The 23,192-nt window shown below is 42.2% G+C and overlaps 1 protein-coding gene across 4 annotated transcripts in view; it reads left to right on the forward strand.

Moving 5' to 3' along the window:
- Window positions 1-23,192, forward strand: part of SPECC1 (sperm antigen with calponin homology and coiled-coil domains 1) — a 213,231-nt gene that overhangs the window by 43,872 nt on the left and 146,167 nt on the right. For 3 of the 4 annotated variants that reach the window (XM_012726365.1, XM_012726368.1, XM_012726369.1), the window contains exons 2-3: window positions 7,621-7,790; window positions 19,839-19,974. In XM_012726365.1, the coding sequence (XP_012581819.1) occupies window positions 7,644-7,790; window positions 19,839-19,974 (283 nt within the window). In that variant the 5' untranslated portion in view covers window positions 7,621-7,643. Of the gene's footprint in view, window positions 1-4,684; window positions 4,751-7,620; window positions 7,791-19,838; window positions 19,975-23,192 lie in introns of those variants that run through there. The other variant, XM_012726366.1, reaches the window with a different exon arrangement.

Consider the following 23,192-nt stretch of genomic DNA (forward strand, 5'->3'; position numbering starts at 1 on the left):
GTTGCTGGGTCACATAACTTCCCTTCCTTTTTAAGGCTGAGTAACATCCCACTGTCTCTTGTTTTCTGACTCTGATCCAATTTTGTTTAGTTTCTGATCCAGTTTTTTCATTCACCCATCAACAGACACTTGGGTTACTGCCATTCTGTTCACTTCTATGAAGAATGCTATGAACATGGGCTTAAAAGTACCTCTTTGAAACTGTGCTTTCAATTATTTGGACTTGCTGAATCATCTGGTCATTCAATTGATTGATTTTTTGAGGAACTGTTATACTTTTTTCTCATAGCACAACACCAGTTCACATTCCTACCAGCAGTGCAGAGAGGTTCCAATTTCTTCACATCCTCTCCAACACTTGTTATTTTCTGATTTTTTTTTCTTTTATTGTTTTTATTCAGTAGCCATCCTAGTGGGTATGATGTGCTCTCTCACTGTGTTTGGATTTGCATTTCCCTAGTCACATTGGGCATCGCTTCTTGTCCTTACTGGCTGTTTGTATATCTTCTTTGGGAAAATGCCTAATCAAGTCCTTTGTCCATTTTTTAATCGGGTTTGACTTTTAAGAGTTCTTTACTATTCTGGATGTTAACTCTATCTTAATCTGTTTAGGCTGCCTCAACACACTGCACAGACTGAATGACTTAAGGGAAATGCTTTGGTTCTTTGTGAGGCTCTCTGTCCTGGCCGGCAGATGACTGCCTGCTCACATGGCCTCACTTGGCCTTCATGTAAGAGCATGAGTGAGATGCTCTCTTCCTCTTCTATAAGGCCACAAACTCATTGAATCTTAATTACCTCCGAAAGCCCCATCTCCAAATACAATCACATTGGGGATTAGTTGAAATTTATGAATTGGGGGGAAAAGAGGCCACAATTCAGTCCATAGCAATTCTCTTAACAGAGAAAGGGTCCGCAAGTATTTCCTTCTGATCTATGAGTTACCCCTTTACTCGGTTGGTTGCGTCTTTTTGAAAGACACAAAGATTTTAATTTTGACAGTCTAATTATCTATTTTGTTTCCTGTGCTTTTTTTTTTTTAAGATTTATTTATTTATGCATACAGAACTGGGGTACAGGCCAGAGGAGTGGTGGGTGAGAAGATTCCCCAGAGACACAGTGGGGGGTAGTACAGGCAGATCGAAGAAGTACACTGCTGAGGGGAGCAGGGGGCGAGACAGGAAAGGTCAGCCACGCCATGTGGGTCAGCTCCCTGGTGGGGGGTTGAGCTTAAGCTGCAGTGACTTGAGAGCTTCATAATGCGGCGCTTCAACCCGTTGGCCACAGGGAGAGCCCTGTTTCCTGTGCTTTTAGTGTCATACCTAAGACTTTGTTGTCAAATTCAATGTCTTGAACTTTTCCCCTTTGTTTTATTCTAATGGTGTTACAGTTCTAGCCTTTTTTTCAGGTGTTGGATCCATTTTTGAGTTAATTTTTGTATATAGTGTATGGTGAGTGTCCAATTTGGTTCTTTTAAATAACGTGGATATTCACTTTTCTCAGCACTTGACTGTCCTTTCCCATTGAATGGTCTTGGCAATATGTTACTCTTCAATAGACCTTTTGAAACTATCCCTATGAGAGAGCTCTTGATGTATTTTACTTCCAGCTCCTTTTCTATTGCCTTGGCAGCTCTTTGATGGGAAGCCACATTATAGGTAAGGAAATTACTGGTTAGTGTCCTTCCAACTCTTTGGAATGCCAGCTTCATGGTTCTGCGGTGGGGATGGAAGGGTAGCCAGGCAGCGAGTTTGTTTCATCTCAATATAGCTCCCAGATGACAGCCTCTCTCTGGGTTCTGTGTTACATATTAAGTGACTCGACTCCTCTTGTGTTTCTTACCCCAGATTATGGGCTGTTTGCCATGCATCTCCACCCTCTGGCAGGGCTTCATAGTTTCTCCAAGTTCTTATTTAATTTTAAAAGTAAGTTTGGGGGCCCTCCCTGGTGGCACACGGGTTAAAGTCTCAGTGCTATCAAGCTATTGCCAGCCACGGCAGCAGGAGTTTGATCCCCAGCCAGGGAGCTGACCTACATGGCACAGCAGACCTCTCCTAACTTGTCCCCTGCTCCCCTCGGCAGTGGATTTCAGTCAGTCCGCTTCTTCTACTCTCCACTCTCTCTCTCATGAATCCTCTCACTGTCTGCACCTCTGGTCTACACCCCAGTTCTTGTATGCATAAATAAATAAAAATAAATTAAGAAAAAGAGTAAGTTTGTTTTCCGGTTTGAGATGTGAGATGGTATAGTAAGTGAGATACAAATATTCTTTTAAGTTTAGTTTCTCTTTTACCACTTCTTGGCTCTTGTTTTATTTAAGTGATTTCAGCTGGTGGGCTAAATGAACTTTAGTTTGTAGTTTTTTTTCTTCTGATGCTGTGTAAAAATCTGTTCTTTGCCTTACTTACCAGGAGCAGCCTAAGGCTAATGCAATGATTTTTCCTCTCGAGGCCTTAGGAAATAATAAGCTTTGAAGAGTTTCCTCAGACCTTCAGCTGAAGTCTGGATTCCCCTGAGTTGCTCCCAAACCAGAATTTCAGTGTTAGCATTTCGTTGTTAAATGGGAAATGAATCAGGTGTCTAAGACCCAGCCTCTGTGTATTCTCCTTCCTCTAGAACTGAAATTTCTCAACCCCAGCCACTGATATTTTAAGTCAAGCTACGTATTTAGATTGAGGGCTGCCCTTTCAGTTAAAGGATCTCTGGAAGCTTCTCTGGGTCTACCCAGTAGCACTCAAGTGTGACAACCAAAAACACCACCCTACGTTGCCAAATGTCCCCTGGGAGAGATTTGCCAGCCCACCCATATGCTCCAGCTCTCAGCCACTGCTGTTGAAGAGGTCGGGAGCACGCTCAACTAGATATTTTCAACTATTCACTTACATTCTACTTCCTGCCGAGTCCCCTGGTAGTTGAGCTATGTGAACATTCTTATTATGTTAGTTCTCAGACTTGAATGCTTTAGCTTTCCGCTTCCTGGTGCTTATTGTACTTGTTGTCGAGACCTCGATGCCCTCTCCCACTCACAGAGACTCTTATTATTCTGCGATAGTTCAGACTGTTTTCCCAGTCGCCTCTTAGTTTTCTTGCCTTAAAAGGATAGTAAACCCAAGACATGGACTCAGCTTCTCCAAGAGGGGCCCTGAAAGTGGGGACTAAGTAGCACAGTGACTTTTGGGAGCTATGCCCGCAGGCTGTGGTGTTGTCTCCCAGTGCCCAGACCCCTAGCTGTAGTCTTAAGCTTGGTAAGAAAATCAAGCATCTGGGAAATTTAAAGAAAACACTCCTGGAAAGGTCCTCTTCCCTCCGTTGTGTGAGTGGCTTCCTAGAGTTAATTGTGATCCCTTGGCCAGTTTGATCCTTTGGGATATCTAGGGGAGGCTTTTCAGAAGCTAGAATATTAATAATTGAAACCTTTTCTTTTTTTTTTTTCCATTTTCTTGTCGTTGGCCAGAGCCCTTCTCTGTTTATTTTCTGTTCCTAAATCACAACCACCCCGCCTTCGCACCTGTGTTTATCTTTCAGCAGCTAGGGTGTATTAGGGCTGAGGCCAGTTCTAATGACTCTAAGGTGTCTGCGGTTGGTGTTTATTTTCCTCACTCCTTTCCCTCTTCCACATTTCCACATGAAAACAGGATGCTCTGTGTATGAGAAGCATGCTTTCCTTAAATCCGATGGCTCCTGCTATGGAACACTGATTTTATTGATTCATCAACTATGTATTGTTGCATTAATAAAGCCAAACAGCCCTCGGGGAACATCATGAACTGTTTGCCAGGAAGGCAGCTAATATTCGTTGAGTACCTTCAGGGTGCCCAGATCTCATACCCACGTCCCCCTTCAGTCTTCACAGCTTTGCAAAGTAGCATTATTAACTCAGTTTGGGGGGATGAAGCTGCTGAGAGTCATGGTGCTGAAGGGCATCCTCAAGTTCACAGCATACATAGTGCAGCTGGATGAAGACTGGAAGCCCTCATGTTTTCTCATGGGAGCAAAGATTACTCAGAGAGGCTGTGTCCATCTCTGGCGTTTAGGAGCCAATTAAAACTGCATTTGAATCCTAGCTTCATCATGAACTCTGTGATTTGGGCAAGTGGCTTAACCTCCCGGAGCCAAGCAATTTCCCTATGTATACATTGGGGGTGGCACTTTTATAGGGCTATGGTGAGGGCCTAATGAGAAGTCATGAAGAGCACGGAGCAGTGCCTGGCTAGGCTCAGATTGGAGTAGGCAGCTGCTTTCCTGTCACTACAGCGCTATTTAATTAGCTGACTCCCTTTGCCAGCTAGCTCTGCTGGGGTAAGGGCCGAGGGAGTGTGACAGAGCGCTGGGAAGTAGACTGAGTGGACCTGGGGTATCTGCTCCTGTTCCAGCAGGAGGGCTTCCTGGAAGGGAAGAGAGCAGGTTCAGAGCTTTAGGGGGACAACTTTGAGGGGGAACTTTTCCAGTCTGTTCCAGAAGAGGCCGGGACTGGGGATGGGAAAGCCAGGGAATTAGTAGCCTCCAGAGGATGTGGGGAACACTAGGAAGACTCCAGTGCAGGCTGGGGTAGAGGCCAGGCAGTGCTGAATAACCTTCTAAGCCATGAGAGTGGGGGACAGGGAGCAAAGCTGCTGGGTAATGTGGCTGGAGAGTAGGGCAAGCTCTGCTTTACTCAGCGGCCAGCTCTCATCCTCTCGTTGCTGGAAAGCGACCCATTACTGCTCCGGACAGCTCTTCATACCTGCTCACAGAACTCTTCCTGGTGCAAGTGAGTAGGATATTCATCGTTCTATTTCTGTATATTTTGAATTCTGAAAAATGGTAGAATTTAAAGAAAAGAATCTGACTGGTGAATGGGGGTACATAATATAAGGCTCAGTCTGGGAAAAATGATGGGAAAGGAGAAGGAAGTGAGCAAAGAAAAGAGAACATGATAAACAAATGAGAATTTTCCTGGGTGTATTTACTTGGGAATACTTTGGTTGGGTTCAGAAGGTTCTAGGAAGTAAAGAAAGGTGTGATGATACAAATGAAGTGATCCTGAGTACTTTGACTTTGAGCAGGTAACTCATTTTTCACCTTTGAAAAATGATTGCATGTTTTTGAACACACTGTCCAGAATTTGTTGCCAGAGATCAAGGGGAATTTAGATCTTGTGTTTTGACAGAGATGACTTTTTTTTTGAAACCAAGGACTTAAACTCCTGAAACATTAGGAAAACAATTATGAGAAAAATTTCCATTCTCTTCCTGTTGCCTTTCATCTTCACATTCTTATCTTTCTTTTGCAGAATAAATAAGAGGCAATTCATTTCAGAGATTAACTTGGGCAGACTGAGGAAAATGAAGCTGCATTATAGGATCATTTTATGTTTCCACAAAGTAAACCCAGTAATAGTCATTTATTTTTTTAATAAAATTTATTTCATGCATACAAGAGCTGGGAAATAGGCCAGAGGTGTGGGGGGGAGAGGTGAAAGGATTCACCAAAGATAGAACAGGCATCTACTGAAACACACTGCTGAGGGGAGCAGCAGGCAAGACAGGAGAGGTCTGCTGAGACTTGTGGGTCAGCTCCCTGGCCAGGGATCAAACTCATGCTGCAGTGGCTGCCAATAGCTTCATAGTACTAAGACTTAATCTCTTACACTACCAGGAAGGCCCCAGTAATAGTAATTTCTAAGGAGTTTTATCATAAAATAAAAGGATGCCTTGATTAAGCAGATATTTTATTTGTCATCTCCATGAGACTGGCTGATAGGTACTGGCTGGTTCTGTAGAAATTGGTAAAATTCATCAGTAATTCTCTCCAAGAATGATTCAATCTACTTAGTTCACTTTAATTGGAAATCCTAATAAAATGAGTTACTGTATAGGTCTTCACATAGGAATTCTCTCATTGTTGCTATGGAAACCAGAATTAGAAATTGTGGGTTGAAAAGATAAATAATTGGCACTAAACAAGAGTAAAATATGTGACAAGTAAGGTGTTTTTTTGTCCTACAGAACTAAACAAATATTCATGATACCTGCAACTAAGTTAAGACTAATGAGGCTCCAAACTAATCATAAAATTGAAATTATGAAAATTTTTCTGTGAAGTGCTATCGAAAAAATGACAGAATTTTTAAAGATATTTTTACCTGTAGCCACATTCACAAAGCTGTTAGGATAGCAGTGTTGCAGAATGAGTTCCAGGTAGACCCAGACACATCACACCAGCCAATCCATTCAAGTAGGAGTGGGACTCGGTAGCCCTTGTTGAAAGACATCGAGATGTTTACTCCAGCCAGGAGGAGAAAAAACAGAAGACGGTCACAGCTTTAGCTAGGCTAGGGAGGCGGTCTGTTGTTTTTTCCTTCAGGTGGCTAACGGGGTGTACTGGGATGAGTGAGAAGAGAAGAAGCCCAACCATGATCTCTCAGAGGCAGTTAATTAGACCTCCGGGTCCTATGAGTGTGGCCACTGGAATTAGCCAGTGTTTTTGCTTTTAAAGATTTGTTTATTTATTCATACCGAACTAGGGTACAGGCCAGAGGTGCAGAGGCGGTGACAGGATTTACCAGAGACAAAGTAGGGAGCATAACAGGCAGATTGGTAAAGTACACTGCTGAGGGGAGCAGCAAGTGAAACAGGAGGTCCACTGTGCCATGTGGGTCACCTCCCTGGCCAGGGTACTGAAGCAGCTGAGGCTAGCTTCATAGTTCTGTGCTTTAACCTGTTTCTCCACCACGGAGGACCCTAGCCAGTGTTTTCTTAAAAGCGGTTTGTTTCTTGGAGAGGATGGAGCATTGTCTGCAGTTTTGGAATTTTCTCTCATGGGCTCTCTCACTAGAGTCCATGATGTCCACAGCAGTAAGGGATGGAGCTGCATGAGACCCTCGAGGGCACTGAATGCAGTGCCACTATGTTGGTGACAGAAGGAAAGGACTAAGCAAAGTGGAGGGGCCTGCACACCTCGCTCAGGAATAACAACGGGCGACCCCAGGCCCAGCTGGCTTCTGTGTTTTTGGATTGGATTTGCCCCTGCAGACTTTCACTGTACCCTGCTTCTTTGCACAACTTTTTCCCCATAAGCTTGTTTAGTTAGGGTGGCAATTCTGCCCAGTATTGTCAGGTCTAACCAATTAAAATGTACTTTATTGATTTTTTAAATGATATCCATTTTATCCAAAAGAAAACAAAAGTTGTGCTTCTGTGAAATATAAGTTTCAAGTGATTCATTTATGTCTATGTAAAGATTGCTCCACGGACAAACCTAAAGTTACAAGGCTTATGGACCTAGCAGGTCGTAACTCAAGCTGACCTGTTTTATATGAGGCATAGATACCACATGCACACACACATATATTAACATATAATATACAGTAACGTTGTGTTAGGTGTCCCTGACCAAGATGAAGCAGAACAGGTGTGTCAGAACATCAATCCCATTGCACAGGTTTTAATAGTTTGGTGAGAGCTGTTGTGAAACTGTAGAACTCAGTGCTGAGGCATCATCTATATGCAACTGAATAACCAAAAGGACTTGTTCTCTGATAACAATGGTGGAAATGGCTAATGGACATAAAACTTTACGATGTCACTCAGCAAGTTCAACCAGTGGACACGGGTGTTTCTCTTTTCTGCTCTTCTACAGAAAGCCAGACTTCCCAGGACAACATGAGGAGTGCAGCCAAGCCCTGGAGTCCAGCCACCAGAGCCGGGAACCATGGGACAGACCGTGTGCGGCCTCTCCCCACAGCCTCTTCCGGCATGAAGAGTTCTAAATCTTCAACCTCTTTGGCGTTTGAGTCCCGACTGAGCAAGGTATAGAATAAACCACATAGGGTGAGGATGCTGGGAACCTCTGGTGGCTCTGTTGGGGAGGCTTGAAGAGTTCAGTAAGCAAAGCCATGACCCCACAGGGCAGGGAAGAAGGCTCTGAGGAGGGCCCCATATAGGCCAGCATATCCTGACCTAAAGGAACAGAGCAAAGGGGGTGAATAGAGAGAAAGGAAATCTACAAAATATTTAAGAGAGTAATTAAGATCCCTCAGCCTGAATTATACTGACTTTCCAATCAGGGTTTTGTCCCCAGCCCCTTCTAGGTGAAGGCCTGAAGGCCTGATCATGACAGATTATCACAGCTATGATAATCCGGTTGTCGATTCTCTGTCTTGCTTGATGTCTAGGATGGTTAACCCTGCTGGCAATGCCCTCTATGTGGGAATGCCTTTCCCCCGTGTCTTCTTTCTCCCCACTGGCCACCCTCTTCCCCAGTCTCCACTGCCACTGCCTCCTCAGCCCCTGGGTTTCCAAAGTCAGGTGCACTGAGGCACAGTCCTCAGGCCTCATCTTCTTTCTAGCTACTATGCCACACCCTACACCTCCTTTACTGTCTGGAAATGAAATTCAGAGGCAGTATGACCTACCTACACAATACTTTTGAAAAATCAATATAATGCCAATATAAAAGGGAAATAGTTTATAATGAAACGATCCATATTTGCCACCTGCACGTTCCTGAACATGGCCATGCTTAAGGGTCTGGGACGCTCCTCAGAGCACTCCGTACATGGCTGCGCTAAGGCAGACTCAGTCAGCATTGTCCTGTCCATGACTTAGAAACCCGACAGATGTTAAGGGAGTGACGTGATTGTATATTGAAAAGATGGACACTCTGGGTAAAGTTCTGAAGCCAAGTGCAGTCTTCCTTTGTTATTCTTAGAAGGCACAGTGCACACGCACATTGTTTTTCATATATAAAATGAAGTGATACTCTGGGCCCAACTCAGTTCGGTTCAATTCTGACACTATCTTCTTGGAGACTGCATCCGATTGCACAGCTTGAGGGCTCCTTCTCTCAAAGCCTTCTCTACTCAGACACTGTCGAAAGTGCCAGGTTGCCACCTGCAGTTCTGGCTCTTGTGACTCCATCCTCAGGGTCCATTAATTTGCTAGGACAGCATTCAGAATTCAGGGAACCCATTTGCTTACTGGATCTCTGATTTATGACAAAGGAGGCTAAGGAATATGAATCAACAGCTAAAAAAAGAGAAACATAGTACAGGTATGGAGAAAATGTATGAACTACCCTGCCCTCTCTAGGCACCTAGATTCTCTCCAAATCCCCATCAGAAACCCCGAAAGCCCTTTTGAGTTTTTGTGGATGTTTCATTACATAGGCATGATTGATTAACTCATTAGCTATTGGTGATTGAACTCAGTCTCTAACACCTCTCCACTCCCCAGACAGAAGGAGGAGGAACTGGAAATTCCAACTCTTTAATCAGTGGTTGGTTTCCCTGGCAACCAGTCCCCATCCTCAGGAGTTTCCCAATGGTTATCTCATTATAATAAGAGGTGCCTTTAATGCCCTCACCACTTAGGAAATTCCGAGACTTGGGGCGGGGGGTGCTATGAGACAGGAACTGTGACTGAAGACCAAATATATATGAGAAATACATGTTTGGTCATTCAGATATATTTCCTATATCACAATATCATAGTGTCTAAAAGGTTCCTAGAAAACAACCCTGATTCCTTCTCCTCCATCTTTCTTGTCACCCCCCCCCCACACACACACCCAAACCTGCTTCTGAATCTTCCCTTTTGAGTAAATAGTAACTCTATCCTTTTTTGGTGAGTCAGACCATAGCCCACAGCATCATTCTTGAACCCTCTTTCTCAAATTCCACAGTCCATCAGCAAAATGCCATCACTTTTCCCTTAAAAATAGATGTCATCCCCAGCTCCCGCTCCCTCCCCTTGCTACCAAGGCCATGCCACCACCCTCCCTTCTTGAGCTTCCCATATGATTGCCCTGCTTTGGTCTTTGCATCCTACATTCTGTTCTCAACAGAATCCAGAGTGGTCCTCTTAACACTGTCTGGTCATTTCTCTGCTTAAGACCCTCTAGGGTCTCTCCCCATTCACTTAGGTTGAAAAGCAAAGTCCTTGAACAGCCAGTGAGGTTCTGGGGATCTGGACCTGTTCCTTCTCAGATGTATTACCTGCCCAGTCTTCCTGAACTCCGGCCACCATCTGGTGGTGCCCAGCTCATGGTCCTGCCCCGAGTCAGGTGTGCTCCTGCAACAGGGTGCTCACAGCTCCCCCTGTCTCCCTCCTCCTCTCCCTCCTGCTCCCCTATAGTCTGTTCTCCAATGCCACCTTATCACACAGCATCCTGATACTTTACGCTATGGGAAACATCCCCTTGCCTGCCTGCCTTTCCTTCTTGTCTCTTACTTCCATCACATACCCCTGTATGGGGCTGGAATGTAAGACCCACAGAGAGGGGATATCTGCTTTATAGTTTGTTTCACGGTCTACATCCCTCAGCCTAGAAAAGTGCCTGCTTCCCAGCAGGCCCTCAGGACACTGGAATGCCCAAGTACTCTGGTTCTCTGGGAGCAGCAATATGATGGGGTCTTGGGATAGAAGGAGCATGTTCTTGGTGGCTCACCCCAAGCTGAGCTGAGTCCTGGCTCCGCCAACTTGCCAGCTGAGAAACCACAGGTAAAATGTGGAGCTGTCCTGAGCACCAAGATGAGGGTAATTTGCCAGGAGGAATAAATGTGAATAAACTGTTCTACCTATAATTTTGTTCATTAGTCTGTTATTCTGGAGTCAATCATTATCTCCAAGATTTTTGTTTTTATTATCTTTGACCTGTAACACTCTGGGGAGACATTTTTAATTTAGATCTTAAATCAATACATGCACTTCCCCAATAGCAAACCATTAGTGTTCCTGGAATATAAAAATAGTTTTCTAAAAGTGTTAAACAATATTGGCCACTTCTGCCAGGTAAGCATTTTTGAAATTTGTTCTATGAGGGGAAATGCCAGGGAAAAAGTAAATACTCATGTTAGAGAATTTCTGCTCTTACTTCTGACTCTTGGGATCTTCAAGCCTAATTATATAAAAGAGAATGACAGACAGACAGCACTGCCTATACCTACATCTTTCTAGTTCCTATCTTGTTCCCCTGTTTTGATCATTCTTCCACCACAACACACACACCTATCGTTGCAGATAGAGAAACATGACTAAAAATCCAGAAGAGAAAAGGAAATAGCAATGGACCGAAAGGCAAATAGATTCCCTCATCCCCTCAATATTTTACTTTGAAAATTATAAATATACAGAACACACCTCCATACCACCACCCAGATTCTACAGTTAACATCTTACTGCATTTGCGTTATAAGAAAATGGATACATATGACATGGACAAATATATTTTAGCTATTTTAACATAGAGAAACAGAGACAAAGCCACAAAGTAAAAAAAAAAAAAAACTTCAGTTGGCATAGCTGAAGGAACAGCACGAGAACAGGTGGAGGAACAGGGACCCACAGGGATGGGAATTTACTGTGAATTTTCACTGTACTGTTCTGCTTGAGTCCAAACAGGAGAGGAAATCAGCTGTGGTGCTCTGATACAGACAGACCTCTTCATTCAGCCCTTTGCCAGGCCCAAGTCCTTTAGTCAGGACTCCCTTGGTTGCATATGACAAAACATTTGCTTGAGCTAGCTTTGCGGACAAGAATAATATTGAGCAGATGCTAAGGCTCCCATGTTACCAGGCAGGACCAGGGTGCCAGAGTGGAGCCCAGGGAGGCTGCTGGGGCCAGGGACTGGGACATCCCAGGACACTTACTCACCTTGCCACTTGCTTCTGCTTCTCTGTCACCTTCAACTCATGATATAAAACATGGCTTCCAGCATGCCCCAGAATCCTTGGAAGGTCCAGTTGCTGCTTTGTTTACTTCTTATTTGCTTTTTGTTTCTTTAATCAAATAACAAGCAAAATATCTCTGTTTGGCTAGGCATGCGCAATGCATAGACTCTACCTAGTCTCCTGTGACCAGGGGTGTCAGATAACTTCTCTCTCCTCCCTCCCTCTCCCCAGCAGCATCTTACATTTTAGGCCTTTTTTTTTTTTTTTTTAAATGAAGCTTGGGACCTAGTCTGCCTTATTTAGTGTTTCTGGAGAGTGCTCTAAGCCTGTGCTCCCCAGTCCAGCAAGCGAGCCCTTGAAAAGGGACTTGTTGAAATTGAGATGTGCTGTGAATATATAAAATACTCACCAAATTTTGAAGAGTTAGTATAAATGTAAATACCCATTGGCAGGTTTTACATCAATCGATGACATTTTTGAATGTATTAGGTTAAGAAGCTATATTCTTAAAATTAATTGTCTTGCTTTTATTGAAGTGACGACTAGACAACATAAACTTATCTATGTGGCTCATATTCTATTTCCATTGACACTCTAAACCTTTGGTTCTGAAAGTGTGGTACCCAAACCAACATAGTGCCACCTGGGAACCTTCTCTGTGAAATCTCAGACCATTCCGAGAACTTGGTGGGGGTTTGGGCTTCAGGCAGTGTGTGTGTTTGACAAACTGCACAGGATCCTGACACACTCAAATCTGAGAGCCACTGCTCTGTCTATCACATTACCTGCCCTTACAAACCAGATTATGTTGTGTGATTTTAGAGTTTTGGGTTTCTTCCCTGTCTTTGTGGAACGGAGAGGAATTTCTTAGTTACTTTAATCGGCAAGCTCTTTAAACTTTTTCCTTTTGTAAGCTTTCATGTGCAGGTGCTTGGCAGCTTAAATATCCATGAAACCGTTAGTGAAAATACTTACAAAACACATCAAAGCAACACCGACGCCCATACCTGCATAGGGATCTTCTATAACAAACCGGAAATCTCAACTGGTACTGAAGCTGCATTCGATGACCGGGAGACAGGCCAAAAAATGCAGCCATGAATAAAGAAAGAACAAGAATGAGTAACTGAGACTAGTAGCTTTCCATAGCTGATGTTGTATCCAGAAAGCAGTGATAGAGTAAGAGTAGCTTTAGCTGTTAACTTTAGAGGACAGGTAGAATCAGTTTTTGTCATCATGTCCTGCCTCCTGGAAAAGCTTTTTTTTTTTTAAGATTTATTTATTTATACATACAGAACTGGGGTACAGGGCAGAGGTGCAGGGGGTGAGAGTGTTCACCAGAGACAGAGTGGGAAACAGAACAGGCAGATGTATTGAAATGCACTGCTGAGGGGAGCAGCAGGTGAGTCAGGAGAGGTCTGCTGTGCCATGTGAGTCATCCTCCTGGCTGGGATTGAATTTGTGTTGCATTGGCTTCGATAGCTTCATAGTGCTGCACTTTAACCTGTTGTGCCACCAGGGAGGTGGGAAAGCTTTTCAGCAATAAATCTTTCTCAGAAGGGAAGTTGCAGTGGAAGTTGCATGGGGCAGCAGTGCTACCCAAGTTCTTTATGCCATTGACTAGAGGGATGGTGAGCTACTGGCCTCAAATGTGTCTTCTTATCCCATTTTCTTGGAAAGGACAGATACAGACTGCAAGTGGGACCCCTAAGTCCAAGAAGAGGCCAAAGTTGGGTGTCACTGGTAAAATGGAAATCAGAAATGGGCTTCAGAGCTAGTACTATTTGTAGAAGTTACAGAAATTTTAGGCATCTCTTCCATTTGTGGAGACCATGCCATGTGCTGAGGTGTTTTGTATACTTCATTTCCAGTTCTCACAATAGCTGTGTAAAGACTCTGTTATCCCTAGCTGTGCCTGTACACCATAGGCAGACATAGGCAGTAAAAATGTTTACTGAGTATTGCTATTGAATGGATTTATCAGGTAAGAGCCTGGGGTTCAGAGAGGTTAATGAGTGGCTTAAAATTCCACTCTGGAATCCCCATTGCATTACCTTCACCTTTCCCCACAATATTCCCTTCTTGTCCTTGCTTTAATTTAAATTTAAATTTCACCAAGCCAGCCATAATGAAAATACTGATGATGATAATTTGCTTTAGTTATTATTACACCTGACATCTATTTCAGACATCCTTTCTTGTCAGGCACTGTTATTCTTAGCATATTATGTGGCTAACTTATTTAACTTCAGAGCCCTACTCTGAGATTTCATTGCTATACCAATTTTTTTTAGAAGAAGAAACCAAAGTACAGAGAGGTGAGGTGATTTGCCCAAGCTCACACAGCTAGTGAGAGGCAGAGCCACAGTTCAGCCCAAGTAACCTGGACACAGAGCCCATGGGCTCATGTGATCTGTGTGGCGTGGCTTTTCTCTCATCCTTACCCCTTCAGGGGCCTCCTTTTGGTTCATGTTGGTCTTCAGCCAGTGGTGTTGGAAATATTATAGGCCTTAGAAACTCTTTCTCGGGCTTGAATTCCAGCTCTGCCTCACCCATATAGTCTTGCATGAGTGACTAATCTGTTTTATCATGTACAACATCAAAGAGTTGTGTTTTGAATGAGAAGAAACATGTAAGAAAAAGACCTAGAAGAATCCACAGGTACCTGCCATGTGCCTTGTATCCTTAGTTCCATTGTATTCACTTGTAACTGCAATTCTATCCCTGAACCTCAAAACAGGTTTCTCACCTCCATCCTCAAAACAGACACTCACCTCTGTCTTGGATCTCTCTCAGATGGATCTCTCTACTCGCTACCTCCTCCTTTGCCTTGCTGCCCGCTGCTGCTCGTTGGCCTGCTCACAGGGGGTCTCCATCTCAGACCAGCTGTATCACTTGCTTGAATTCAAGTACATTGGTGTCCCTGTTTTCTGTTTAGCTAAGTCCAAGTCCTTATCACTGCACTCAGGACAGTGACACTCTGGAGGATACATTCCTCTTCCTGAGTGCTGCCCAACTGCCCCTAGTTCAACACTCCTGCCCACACCTGCCACTCCAGAATGTCACACCACCTTGTCAATCTGGTCAAAACCAAATGGTCCTCCAGGCCCAGCTCCAGGTTAGTTCCTCTGGGAGGTCTGTCCTGCTCTCTTCTGTGCTTTGATGGCACTTGGGTTTTCTGCCACTTGAACCCTGTTCATGGTGTGTCTCAGACATGCAATATCGAACCACTGTTGGGTCGGCCTGCTACGTTTCGACATCCGTACAAAGTGCACATGTATACAGGTATGCTGCCTGCATGAAATATGAATGCCCAGCTTACAGTAAGCTTGCAGCCAGCACAGCACAGAACTAGAGTACTGTGCCCAGGATGGTAGAAAGCAAAAGCCAGGCCATAGTTGAAAGCTTGGTGCCATAATAAGAAGGGAAGGGCCTTCGGGAACTCTCTCCATTCTCCTCTTTCTGTTTGTAAGTCTCTAGCATGTGTTTAGGGCCACTCTGTGTGGTCTGGGATGACAGAGCCCAGAGAAATATCCTCCTTTCCACCAGCACCTCTGCTTTCCTGCTCACTCTCCCTGGCTTTCAACTCTGGACTGTCTCTTCAGTGTTTATTGAAAGGTGATTAGATGAAATTAAATGTGAAAGGCTAGGCAATAGCTGAAATCCCTTCGAAATTATAAAATATTAACAACAGCACAGAGTGGGGAAAAAGGACATATTTTTAAGACCTTCCTATAGCATATTCTTTTAGGTCTGAAATGTTGTGTTAGCCATGCCCTAGGCTATGTCATGGCCTGTCCATGTTTGTCTATGGATCGAATTTAAAGTCTGCTTTAGGATTAATGATCAAAGTTCAACATGTTTGTACTCAATCAGTGACTGCAACATTTGACATATGCTACGGTGCAGTGTTTATGATGCAAAGAAGGTTCAAAGGCTGTATGAAGGCCAGAGTCAAAGGTTAATGGTGCCATGTACAACAAGCTTACTCAACAATTTCTTTAAGCCCAAGTATATAAAATTGAATAAAGCAATTAGGATTTATGAGGTGAGAAGGATTGTAGGCAAATTAATCAAAGTATTCTATTTTGTAGCTAAGGAAACTGAGTCCCTTATCCAAGGCCCCAAAGCTAGTCCATCATCCTTTTTCTAATACAGCACACTACTCCATTCTCTAGCTCTAAGCTTGAGTTTGTACATATAAAGATGCTGCCATTGCTACTCGCCCAGAGAACATTCATGGAAGGAGCACTGGGAAAACTGTCAGACAGCAAAGCCAGCAGCCTCTGGCTGAGTTCCCACAGTTTCCACAATGATGATGATGATGGTGACCGTAGCTACTGACACTTTTGTATTTTTTTTAGTGATAAATTAAAAAAAAGTTTAATAATATAAGCTTATTTTTACATCATTTTGTGTCTTTTTCCATCTCAGTTATAATTCCCGTGGGTTTCCCATCACCAAATCACTCATGTGCCATCACCATAGTCCAGTGCACTTCCCTCCCCCCTCCACCCACATATAATGTCTCTGGTATATAGTTGTTCATTATTGTTTCCCCCCAACCCTGGTCCTTTATGCTCCTGCTATGAGTGAAACCATTCAATATTTTTCTTTTTCTTTCTGGCTTATTTCACTAAGCATGATCCCTTCTAGCTTCATCCATGTTGCTGCAAAAGACAAGAGTTTGTATTTTTTTGATTGCTGAGTAATATTCCATGTGTATATGTACCACATCTTTTTAATCCAGTCATCTATTTTTGGGCATTTGGATTGATTCCATGTCTTTCCTATTGTAAATAAAGCAGCAATAAACATGGGGGTACAGGTGTCTTTTTGAATCAGTAACACTTTTGTATTTTAAGTACACAAGACTAGAGGTAAATATTTTCATTTTTTGTTCCTTTTAGAATTAAGGCACCATAGCAAAATTCCCCCAGTCACATAGGTTGGAAGAGGAAGAGTCAGGTATGTCACCAGAAGGCAGTGTCTGGAACATACATCCTTAACCGTGACTTGGGCTGCCTCCCATGTGGTTGCTGGGCACCGTGTATATAGACATCCCATAACCTGCATCTCCTTTTCCTCCCTTCCCCTGCAAGCAAAGACAATCTCTGAGATGAATTACTAAATCCCTACTGGACACCCTCCAGCCTTAATCTGGTGCGGCAGCTACCTGGGTATTCCTCCTGGTTCCTGCTACTGCTGAAAGCCCCTTTGGTGTTCTTACCACCCCTGGCACCACTTTGTGGCTGTAGCAAACAACAAGGGGAATCTGTCCACTGCTTGCTCACTCTTGTCCTCTTTGCCCCCACCCATCATCTTACCAAGAATCAAGCCTTTATGGAACGGCCAGGAAGTGGAGCTCAGCTCTACCACCCAGTACCACACCTGGGGGCCGAGGGGCAGAAGTTGTCATGGGATTATGGCCTGGGGTCGGGGGGTCTCCCATGTTAGATTCCATTTTGATTTGCAGGCTGAGTCTTTGCACCCTTGGGCCTTTTGCTATATAGAGTTTGATAACTCTGCATTTATTCATGTCAGACTTGCATCATCTTTAATATTGGGGAGCCAGATAGAGGAATATCCAAGTGTATATCATTTGCATTATTTTGTTAAGCAGTCCCTTCCCACTACAACAATTTCCCTTTTTCATTTGAGGTGTCATCTAGGGAATTTGTAAAGTCTGAGATCATAATTACTTTCCCTCTGGGGACTCAGGGAGGTCCCTGGGCAGGCTTCTGGACAGAGCAAATAATAATTTCTTTTTATGGAGGAAAAAGTTGGTGTCCCCATGAGCTACTGTCATTTTGTACTAAGTACATGTTACTCTGGTGCTTGATAGATAATTTGAGAGGCTGGACAGCTTGGCTTCAGGAATCCTGTTTATTCTTGAGCCAGGCTTAAGAAAAACAACTACAGGAGTCCCTATACGAAGTCCTGCCATGTGACTTCTCCATCAACTCAACTGTCAGATTTTGTCCTGTTGCTAGAGATGACTCTGCTGTGGACTAGAAAATGTGGTTGTGTTTACACCTAGGAACTGGAAGTGCCTGCAAACCACCCTTTCAGTATTAGTTCTTTGTTTTGTTGAGAGATCTGGACCAGGATTGCTTGGTTAATTTTAAGACTTTTGCCTTCTTCCATCTTTTAGAAAGTAACTGTAGGAAGTTGTTTAAAAGGTAGGTTTCAGTTTGATGTGATGAAAAAGTTCTGAAGATGAATGTAGTGATGGTTGTACAGCATTAGGAATGTGAATTGCACACTTAAAATGGCAAGTTTTTATTTTGTGTATGTCACCAGTAGATATAGGTATATTTAAGATATACTATATATATATGTATGTATATGTTTTCTATATTACTGTAGCTATATATATAGGTATAACTAGATAGATAGATAGGTTAGATAAACTAACTAGCATTTACAGAGGTGGAAGCAGAACCTTGCCCAAATTACAAACCCTCTTCCAATTTCCTTTTTCATAAAGCTTAACATCCTTAAAATAGAGAAGAAAACATATCAGTCTTAGACTTAACCATCCAGCTCCACCAAACCAGCCACACTCATTCCCCATCTGCCTCCCTTTCCTGTACTTCCCATTCCCCTCCCTGCCCCCGTTGTCTCTGGCAGCCATCATATTCTTTTTGATGAGTTCAAGCTTTATCACCACCATTTACTTCATATAAAGGTACTCAGCAATGACTACTTCTTTGTGTCTGGTGTCGTTCGCTTAGCACAAGACTGTGCAATCCATTCATTTGTTAACATGTCTATATTCTTTTGAAAGTTATTGTGTCATTTTTCACTGTATACTTCAGCACTTTAATTTATCCCTTCTTCCACTGGAGAATGTTTGGATTATCCTATTTTGGGGCTATTCCAATGAACGGTCCTTAAATAAGCTCGTGTGCTCTCTCAGTTGGGTTATGGAGGGAGAATGGGAGGGCTGAAGCTAGAGTGCAAGTGTTGTGCTTCCCAGCTGCTGCCTGTTTTCCAGAGTGGTGTCACTAGCTTACAACCCCCTTAATGAGGCCTCAGCATGGTGGATGCTCCTAGATCTCACTAACACTTGGTGCTTTATCACTTTCAAGAAACATCCTGGGGTATGTATAGTAATACCCTGAAATTTAAATGTTGCAAAACTGGGATATGTTTTTTTTTTAATTGTGCAAATATTTAAACTTCTGTCCCTCAGTAAATACCCTGAAGTCAGTGGAGCATGGTGAAGAGGGACGTTTGGCCCTTTGACGAGGGTGGTGGACAGGAACTGCCTGCTCTGTGTCTCCATTGGTTTGATGTCTTTTTCACGCTCTTTGCTCTTGGTGTGGATAGGTCAGTGTTAGCTCTGGGTGTGCCTGCCTCTGGTCTTCTAGACCTCTGCAACGATACTCCTTAAATGTATGATGGTTGAGAGAATTTATTTGTGGTTTTTCTGGCTAACCTTGAATATTATTTCCTGGGCCAGAAATGTGAGTTCTTTTAGGGACCCCTTCCCCCCACCTTTTATTTCCACACCTTCAATAAATGTTTGTTCTGGTTTTTTATGACAGGGAAGAAAGAAGGAGAGTGAAGGAGTTCTGCTTTCTTTCTGTTGTCCTTCAACAGGGTTCTGACCTTCAGACAAGTTTGCTTCCCTTTGAAAAGGCAGCCTGTGAGACATCATGCACAGTGCTTGGCATTGAGCACGGAGATGTTCAGGCTGTTTGTAACTCTCCCCTCTGCTTCCTCCAGATGTTTGTTCCTAAGCTAGTTTTTGTTGTCCATGATATTTTGTGCAGCATTGCCCTATTCTGCCTTTTGTGTGTCTCACAATGCCCTTTTCACCTGCTCCCTTTCTTTTTTTCCTCCCATTCTTTAAAAAAAATTTTTTTTTTCATCAGGGAAGCAGTTCTTTTCTTTTCTTTTTTTTTAAACTCAGTATTGCAGTGTGAGGTGATGAGTAATGTCCACCCATAGTCTCATATGTTCTTCAAAACAGTAATGGAAGATCATACCCTGCCTGTGAATGATAGACACAGGTCTGTCTTGCTCCATACTTTTCCACTTCCCACGTTGTACACTCCAAACTCATTGCTGCATGTTTACTGCCCGGCAGGTGGTATTGCTTGTGTGCTTGTGTGGTATATCACATTCATTATGGAAAAGATATCTCTTCATTTTCTCTTTCTCTCTGCCTCTCTCTTAGCTCAAGAGAGCTAGCAGTGAGGACATGCTCAACAAGCCAGGAAGTGCCACTGTCTCCGGGGTAGCTCGACTGAAAAAGACTTCCACAGCTGGAGCCATCTCTGAACTCACTGAGAACCGCCTGAGGAACAATCCAGGTAAGAGGGACCCAAGGAGGAGTGAGCCAGGGAGGACTGACTCAGAGAGGAGGGATGCAGAAAGAGGGAGACTGGGAGAAGGGAGCCAGGGATGAGGGACTCAGGGAAAAGAGAGACGGGGAGGAGGGAACCAGGGAGAATGGAGCCAGGGAGGAGGGACTCAGGGAAGAGGGAGACGGGTAGGAGGGAGCCAGGGAGGAGAAAACCAGACAGGCCAGGCCATTCATCTTGAAATGAAATACTAATAGCTTCCTTGATTTAGGCATTGTTTCCTGTATCAGCTATGTCTTGAACACTTACTGTGGGCCAGGAATTGTTTTAGGCAATAAAATATCTTGCTCAGAGGGAGCGCACATATTGTAGGGAGCTAGAGGAGAAATAAAACAGTAATGGGGAGTTCGGTGGTTCTCTTTTGTCTCTCTGGTTGTCCATCAGTCACCACATGCGTTTGAGAACTAGAGTTGTCTTGGTGCAAAATGTGTTAGATAAATGAATGAACCCCATGGTTCTCTCACAGAAGTGAGCATGAAACATTTGTCCTGCATCCCATGGTAAACTGGGAAGCCCCTCTCATGGCTGCTGATCATATTTGCTTAGATGGCAGTGCATGTTGGAACTCATGAACTTTTCTTGGTGCTGCTAGATTTTTATGAAACAGAAAAGGTTTTTTAGCCACAATAGTTGAGTTCAGAGCATGGGAAACTTAAAACATCAGTGAATATATTTAATTTTCTTTCTGAGCATACAAATAAGAGAGCTAAGTTTTCAAGGACTAACTCTTATAATGAAGCTCTTCGTGTTGTAAATTGTAAAAATGGGGAAATAGTTGGAAGATGTCATTATTAATTTATAATCAGGAATGATGGTAATATATTTTTGAATTTCACACTTTCACATAAAAAATTCACAGTTCAGATTAACTTGTCAAAGGTATCCTTAATTTATTCAGCTTTCAAAAAATTGAATCTATATGCCTTTTAAAGACTAATGTCTTAGTAACTACATATACATTTGGCTTTAAAAATACAGCATATGAAAGTACAATTTATTTTTTATCAAGCCAGTCTAACTAACATTGACTCCAAAAGTTAACAAAGCACCTGTAAAAAATGAAAAGGTGAAATCGCACTCAAATATTAATGCAAAAATGTGAGCTCAAGTACAAATGAAATGAATCAGACAGAAAGGAACAAGTATGATGTAATCTCACATATTTGTGGAATTAAGAAAAACAAATTAAAGATCAAGTTCTTATATATAGAAAACAGATTGGTGGTTGCCAGAAGTGGGTATTGGGGAATGGGCAAAATGGGTTCAAGAGGTCAAAGGGTATAAACCTCCAGGTATATAATATGTCATGGGGATATAATGTACAACATGGTGACTATAGTTAATAATAATGTATTGCACATCTGACAGTTACTAAGAGGTTAGATTTAAAAGTCCTCAATGCAAGAAAAAAAATTATAACTATAGCTGGAAATGGATTTTAAGTAGATTTGTGTGATCATTTAATAATATATGTAAATAATTGACCCATAGTAGTTGTACACCTGAAACAAATATAATTTATGTCAATTATTATATCTCAATGAGAAATACCCCCCATAAGAGAAAATAGAATGCAACAAAAATTAAAAGAACAACAGTACATCTCAATGAGGTAGATATATACCATCCAAGAATGGCTTAATATTAGGAAATATTCTAAACATAGAATAGACCAAAAAAAAGAAAAGTAGTATAGTAATCTAGATAGAAGTGGAGAGTGCATTTGAGAAAATTAGCAAGCTTTCTCATTTTTTATAAAAAAAATACTTTTGGTAGACTAAATGTATGGATATGCTTTTATTGCTTTTCTCTGTTCAACTTCATGTTTATTATTTGAGATATTTAGAGCTTTTCTTATTTAAAATATCATTTTATTTTTTCCCTATCACCATTCCTTATACATCCTTGTTCTTTCCTTCCTTCCAACCCCCGCTTAAGCCTCAGGGCCTTCAAGGCATTTGTTAATGTTCACTAGTTTTTTTAAGTATTTTACTTTGTCCAGTCATCCACTATGTAAATTTCCAGCATTTTTCTTTGTTATTCTGACTTGCTTTATTACACATAAGTCTCTTGAACACCCTCCATTTTGCTATAAATGGCTGCATTTCATCTTTTTTATTGCTGAACAGTATTCTGTAGTGTATGTGTGTGTGTGTGTATAAATATATTGCTATTTTTGTATTGCTCTTAAATAAAAAATATAAAATTATTATTCCTTTATTATTTTTGCTCATAATGCATAAGAGAAACATTTTCAAATCTCTACTCATTAACTGTGTGATTCAAGAAGGTTCCTCAGCACCCTGAAGTTTGATGATGAATGCTTTTAGTTTTTGTCTACTTTAAAGCTTTTTATCTCTCCAATTTTGAGAGATAGTCTGGCATTATAAATATTCTGGTTGGAATCCTTTTCTTTCATTACTTTAAAAGATACCATGATTCTCCCTAGCATGCAAGGTTTCTCTGAGGAATTCAGGTAATCTTAATGGGGTTTTCTGATACATAATTCATATTTCTCTGGAAACTTTCCGTATTCTTTCCTTGCCATTAGTTTTTAGCAGTTTAATTAATCAATATAATATGGTCTCTGGGTGTGTCTGGTTTTTTGGGACTCTGGGCTTCTTCCATCAAGATAGGGATATTCTTGGCTATTATTTAAATAAAATTTCTGCTACTTTCTCTCCTTTCTCTATGATGCAAATAATATTTTTCTTGATATTGTCTTGTCTCTTAAGCTATTTTTGTTCTTTTTAACTTTTATTTTGCTAGCCTGTTGAGTGTTTCCCACTATTGTGTGTTCAGACTTGCTGATCTTATCAGCTGCTTCCTCTTATCTACTGTTAACCCCTCTATTGTGTTTTTAAGTTCAGTTATAGAATTCTTGGAGTCCATTATTTCCCTCTGAAGCATTCTCATAATTTCTCTATCCTTGCTGTAATTCTCATTTTGTTCATCAAAATGTAAGCATAGTTAGGACTAATGCTTTTAACTCTTTCTCAGGTAAGATACCTAGTTCTGGATTTAGACTTTTCCCAGGTGTTTTCTGTTCCATCATCTGTAGTATCTGTCTCTTTTTTTTTTTTTTTTAAGATTTATTTATTTGTGCATACAGAACTGGGGTACAGGCCAGAGACTCGGGGCGGTGAGAGTCTTCACCAGAGACAGAG

This window comes from Condylura cristata, unplaced genomic scaffold (assembly GCF_000260355.1).
Source record: "Condylura cristata isolate star-nosed mole 26May11 unplaced genomic scaffold, ConCri1.0 scaffold00017, whole genome shotgun sequence".
In the NCBI taxonomy this organism is placed as follows: domain Eukaryota; kingdom Metazoa; phylum Chordata; class Mammalia; order Eulipotyphla; family Talpidae; genus Condylura; species Condylura cristata.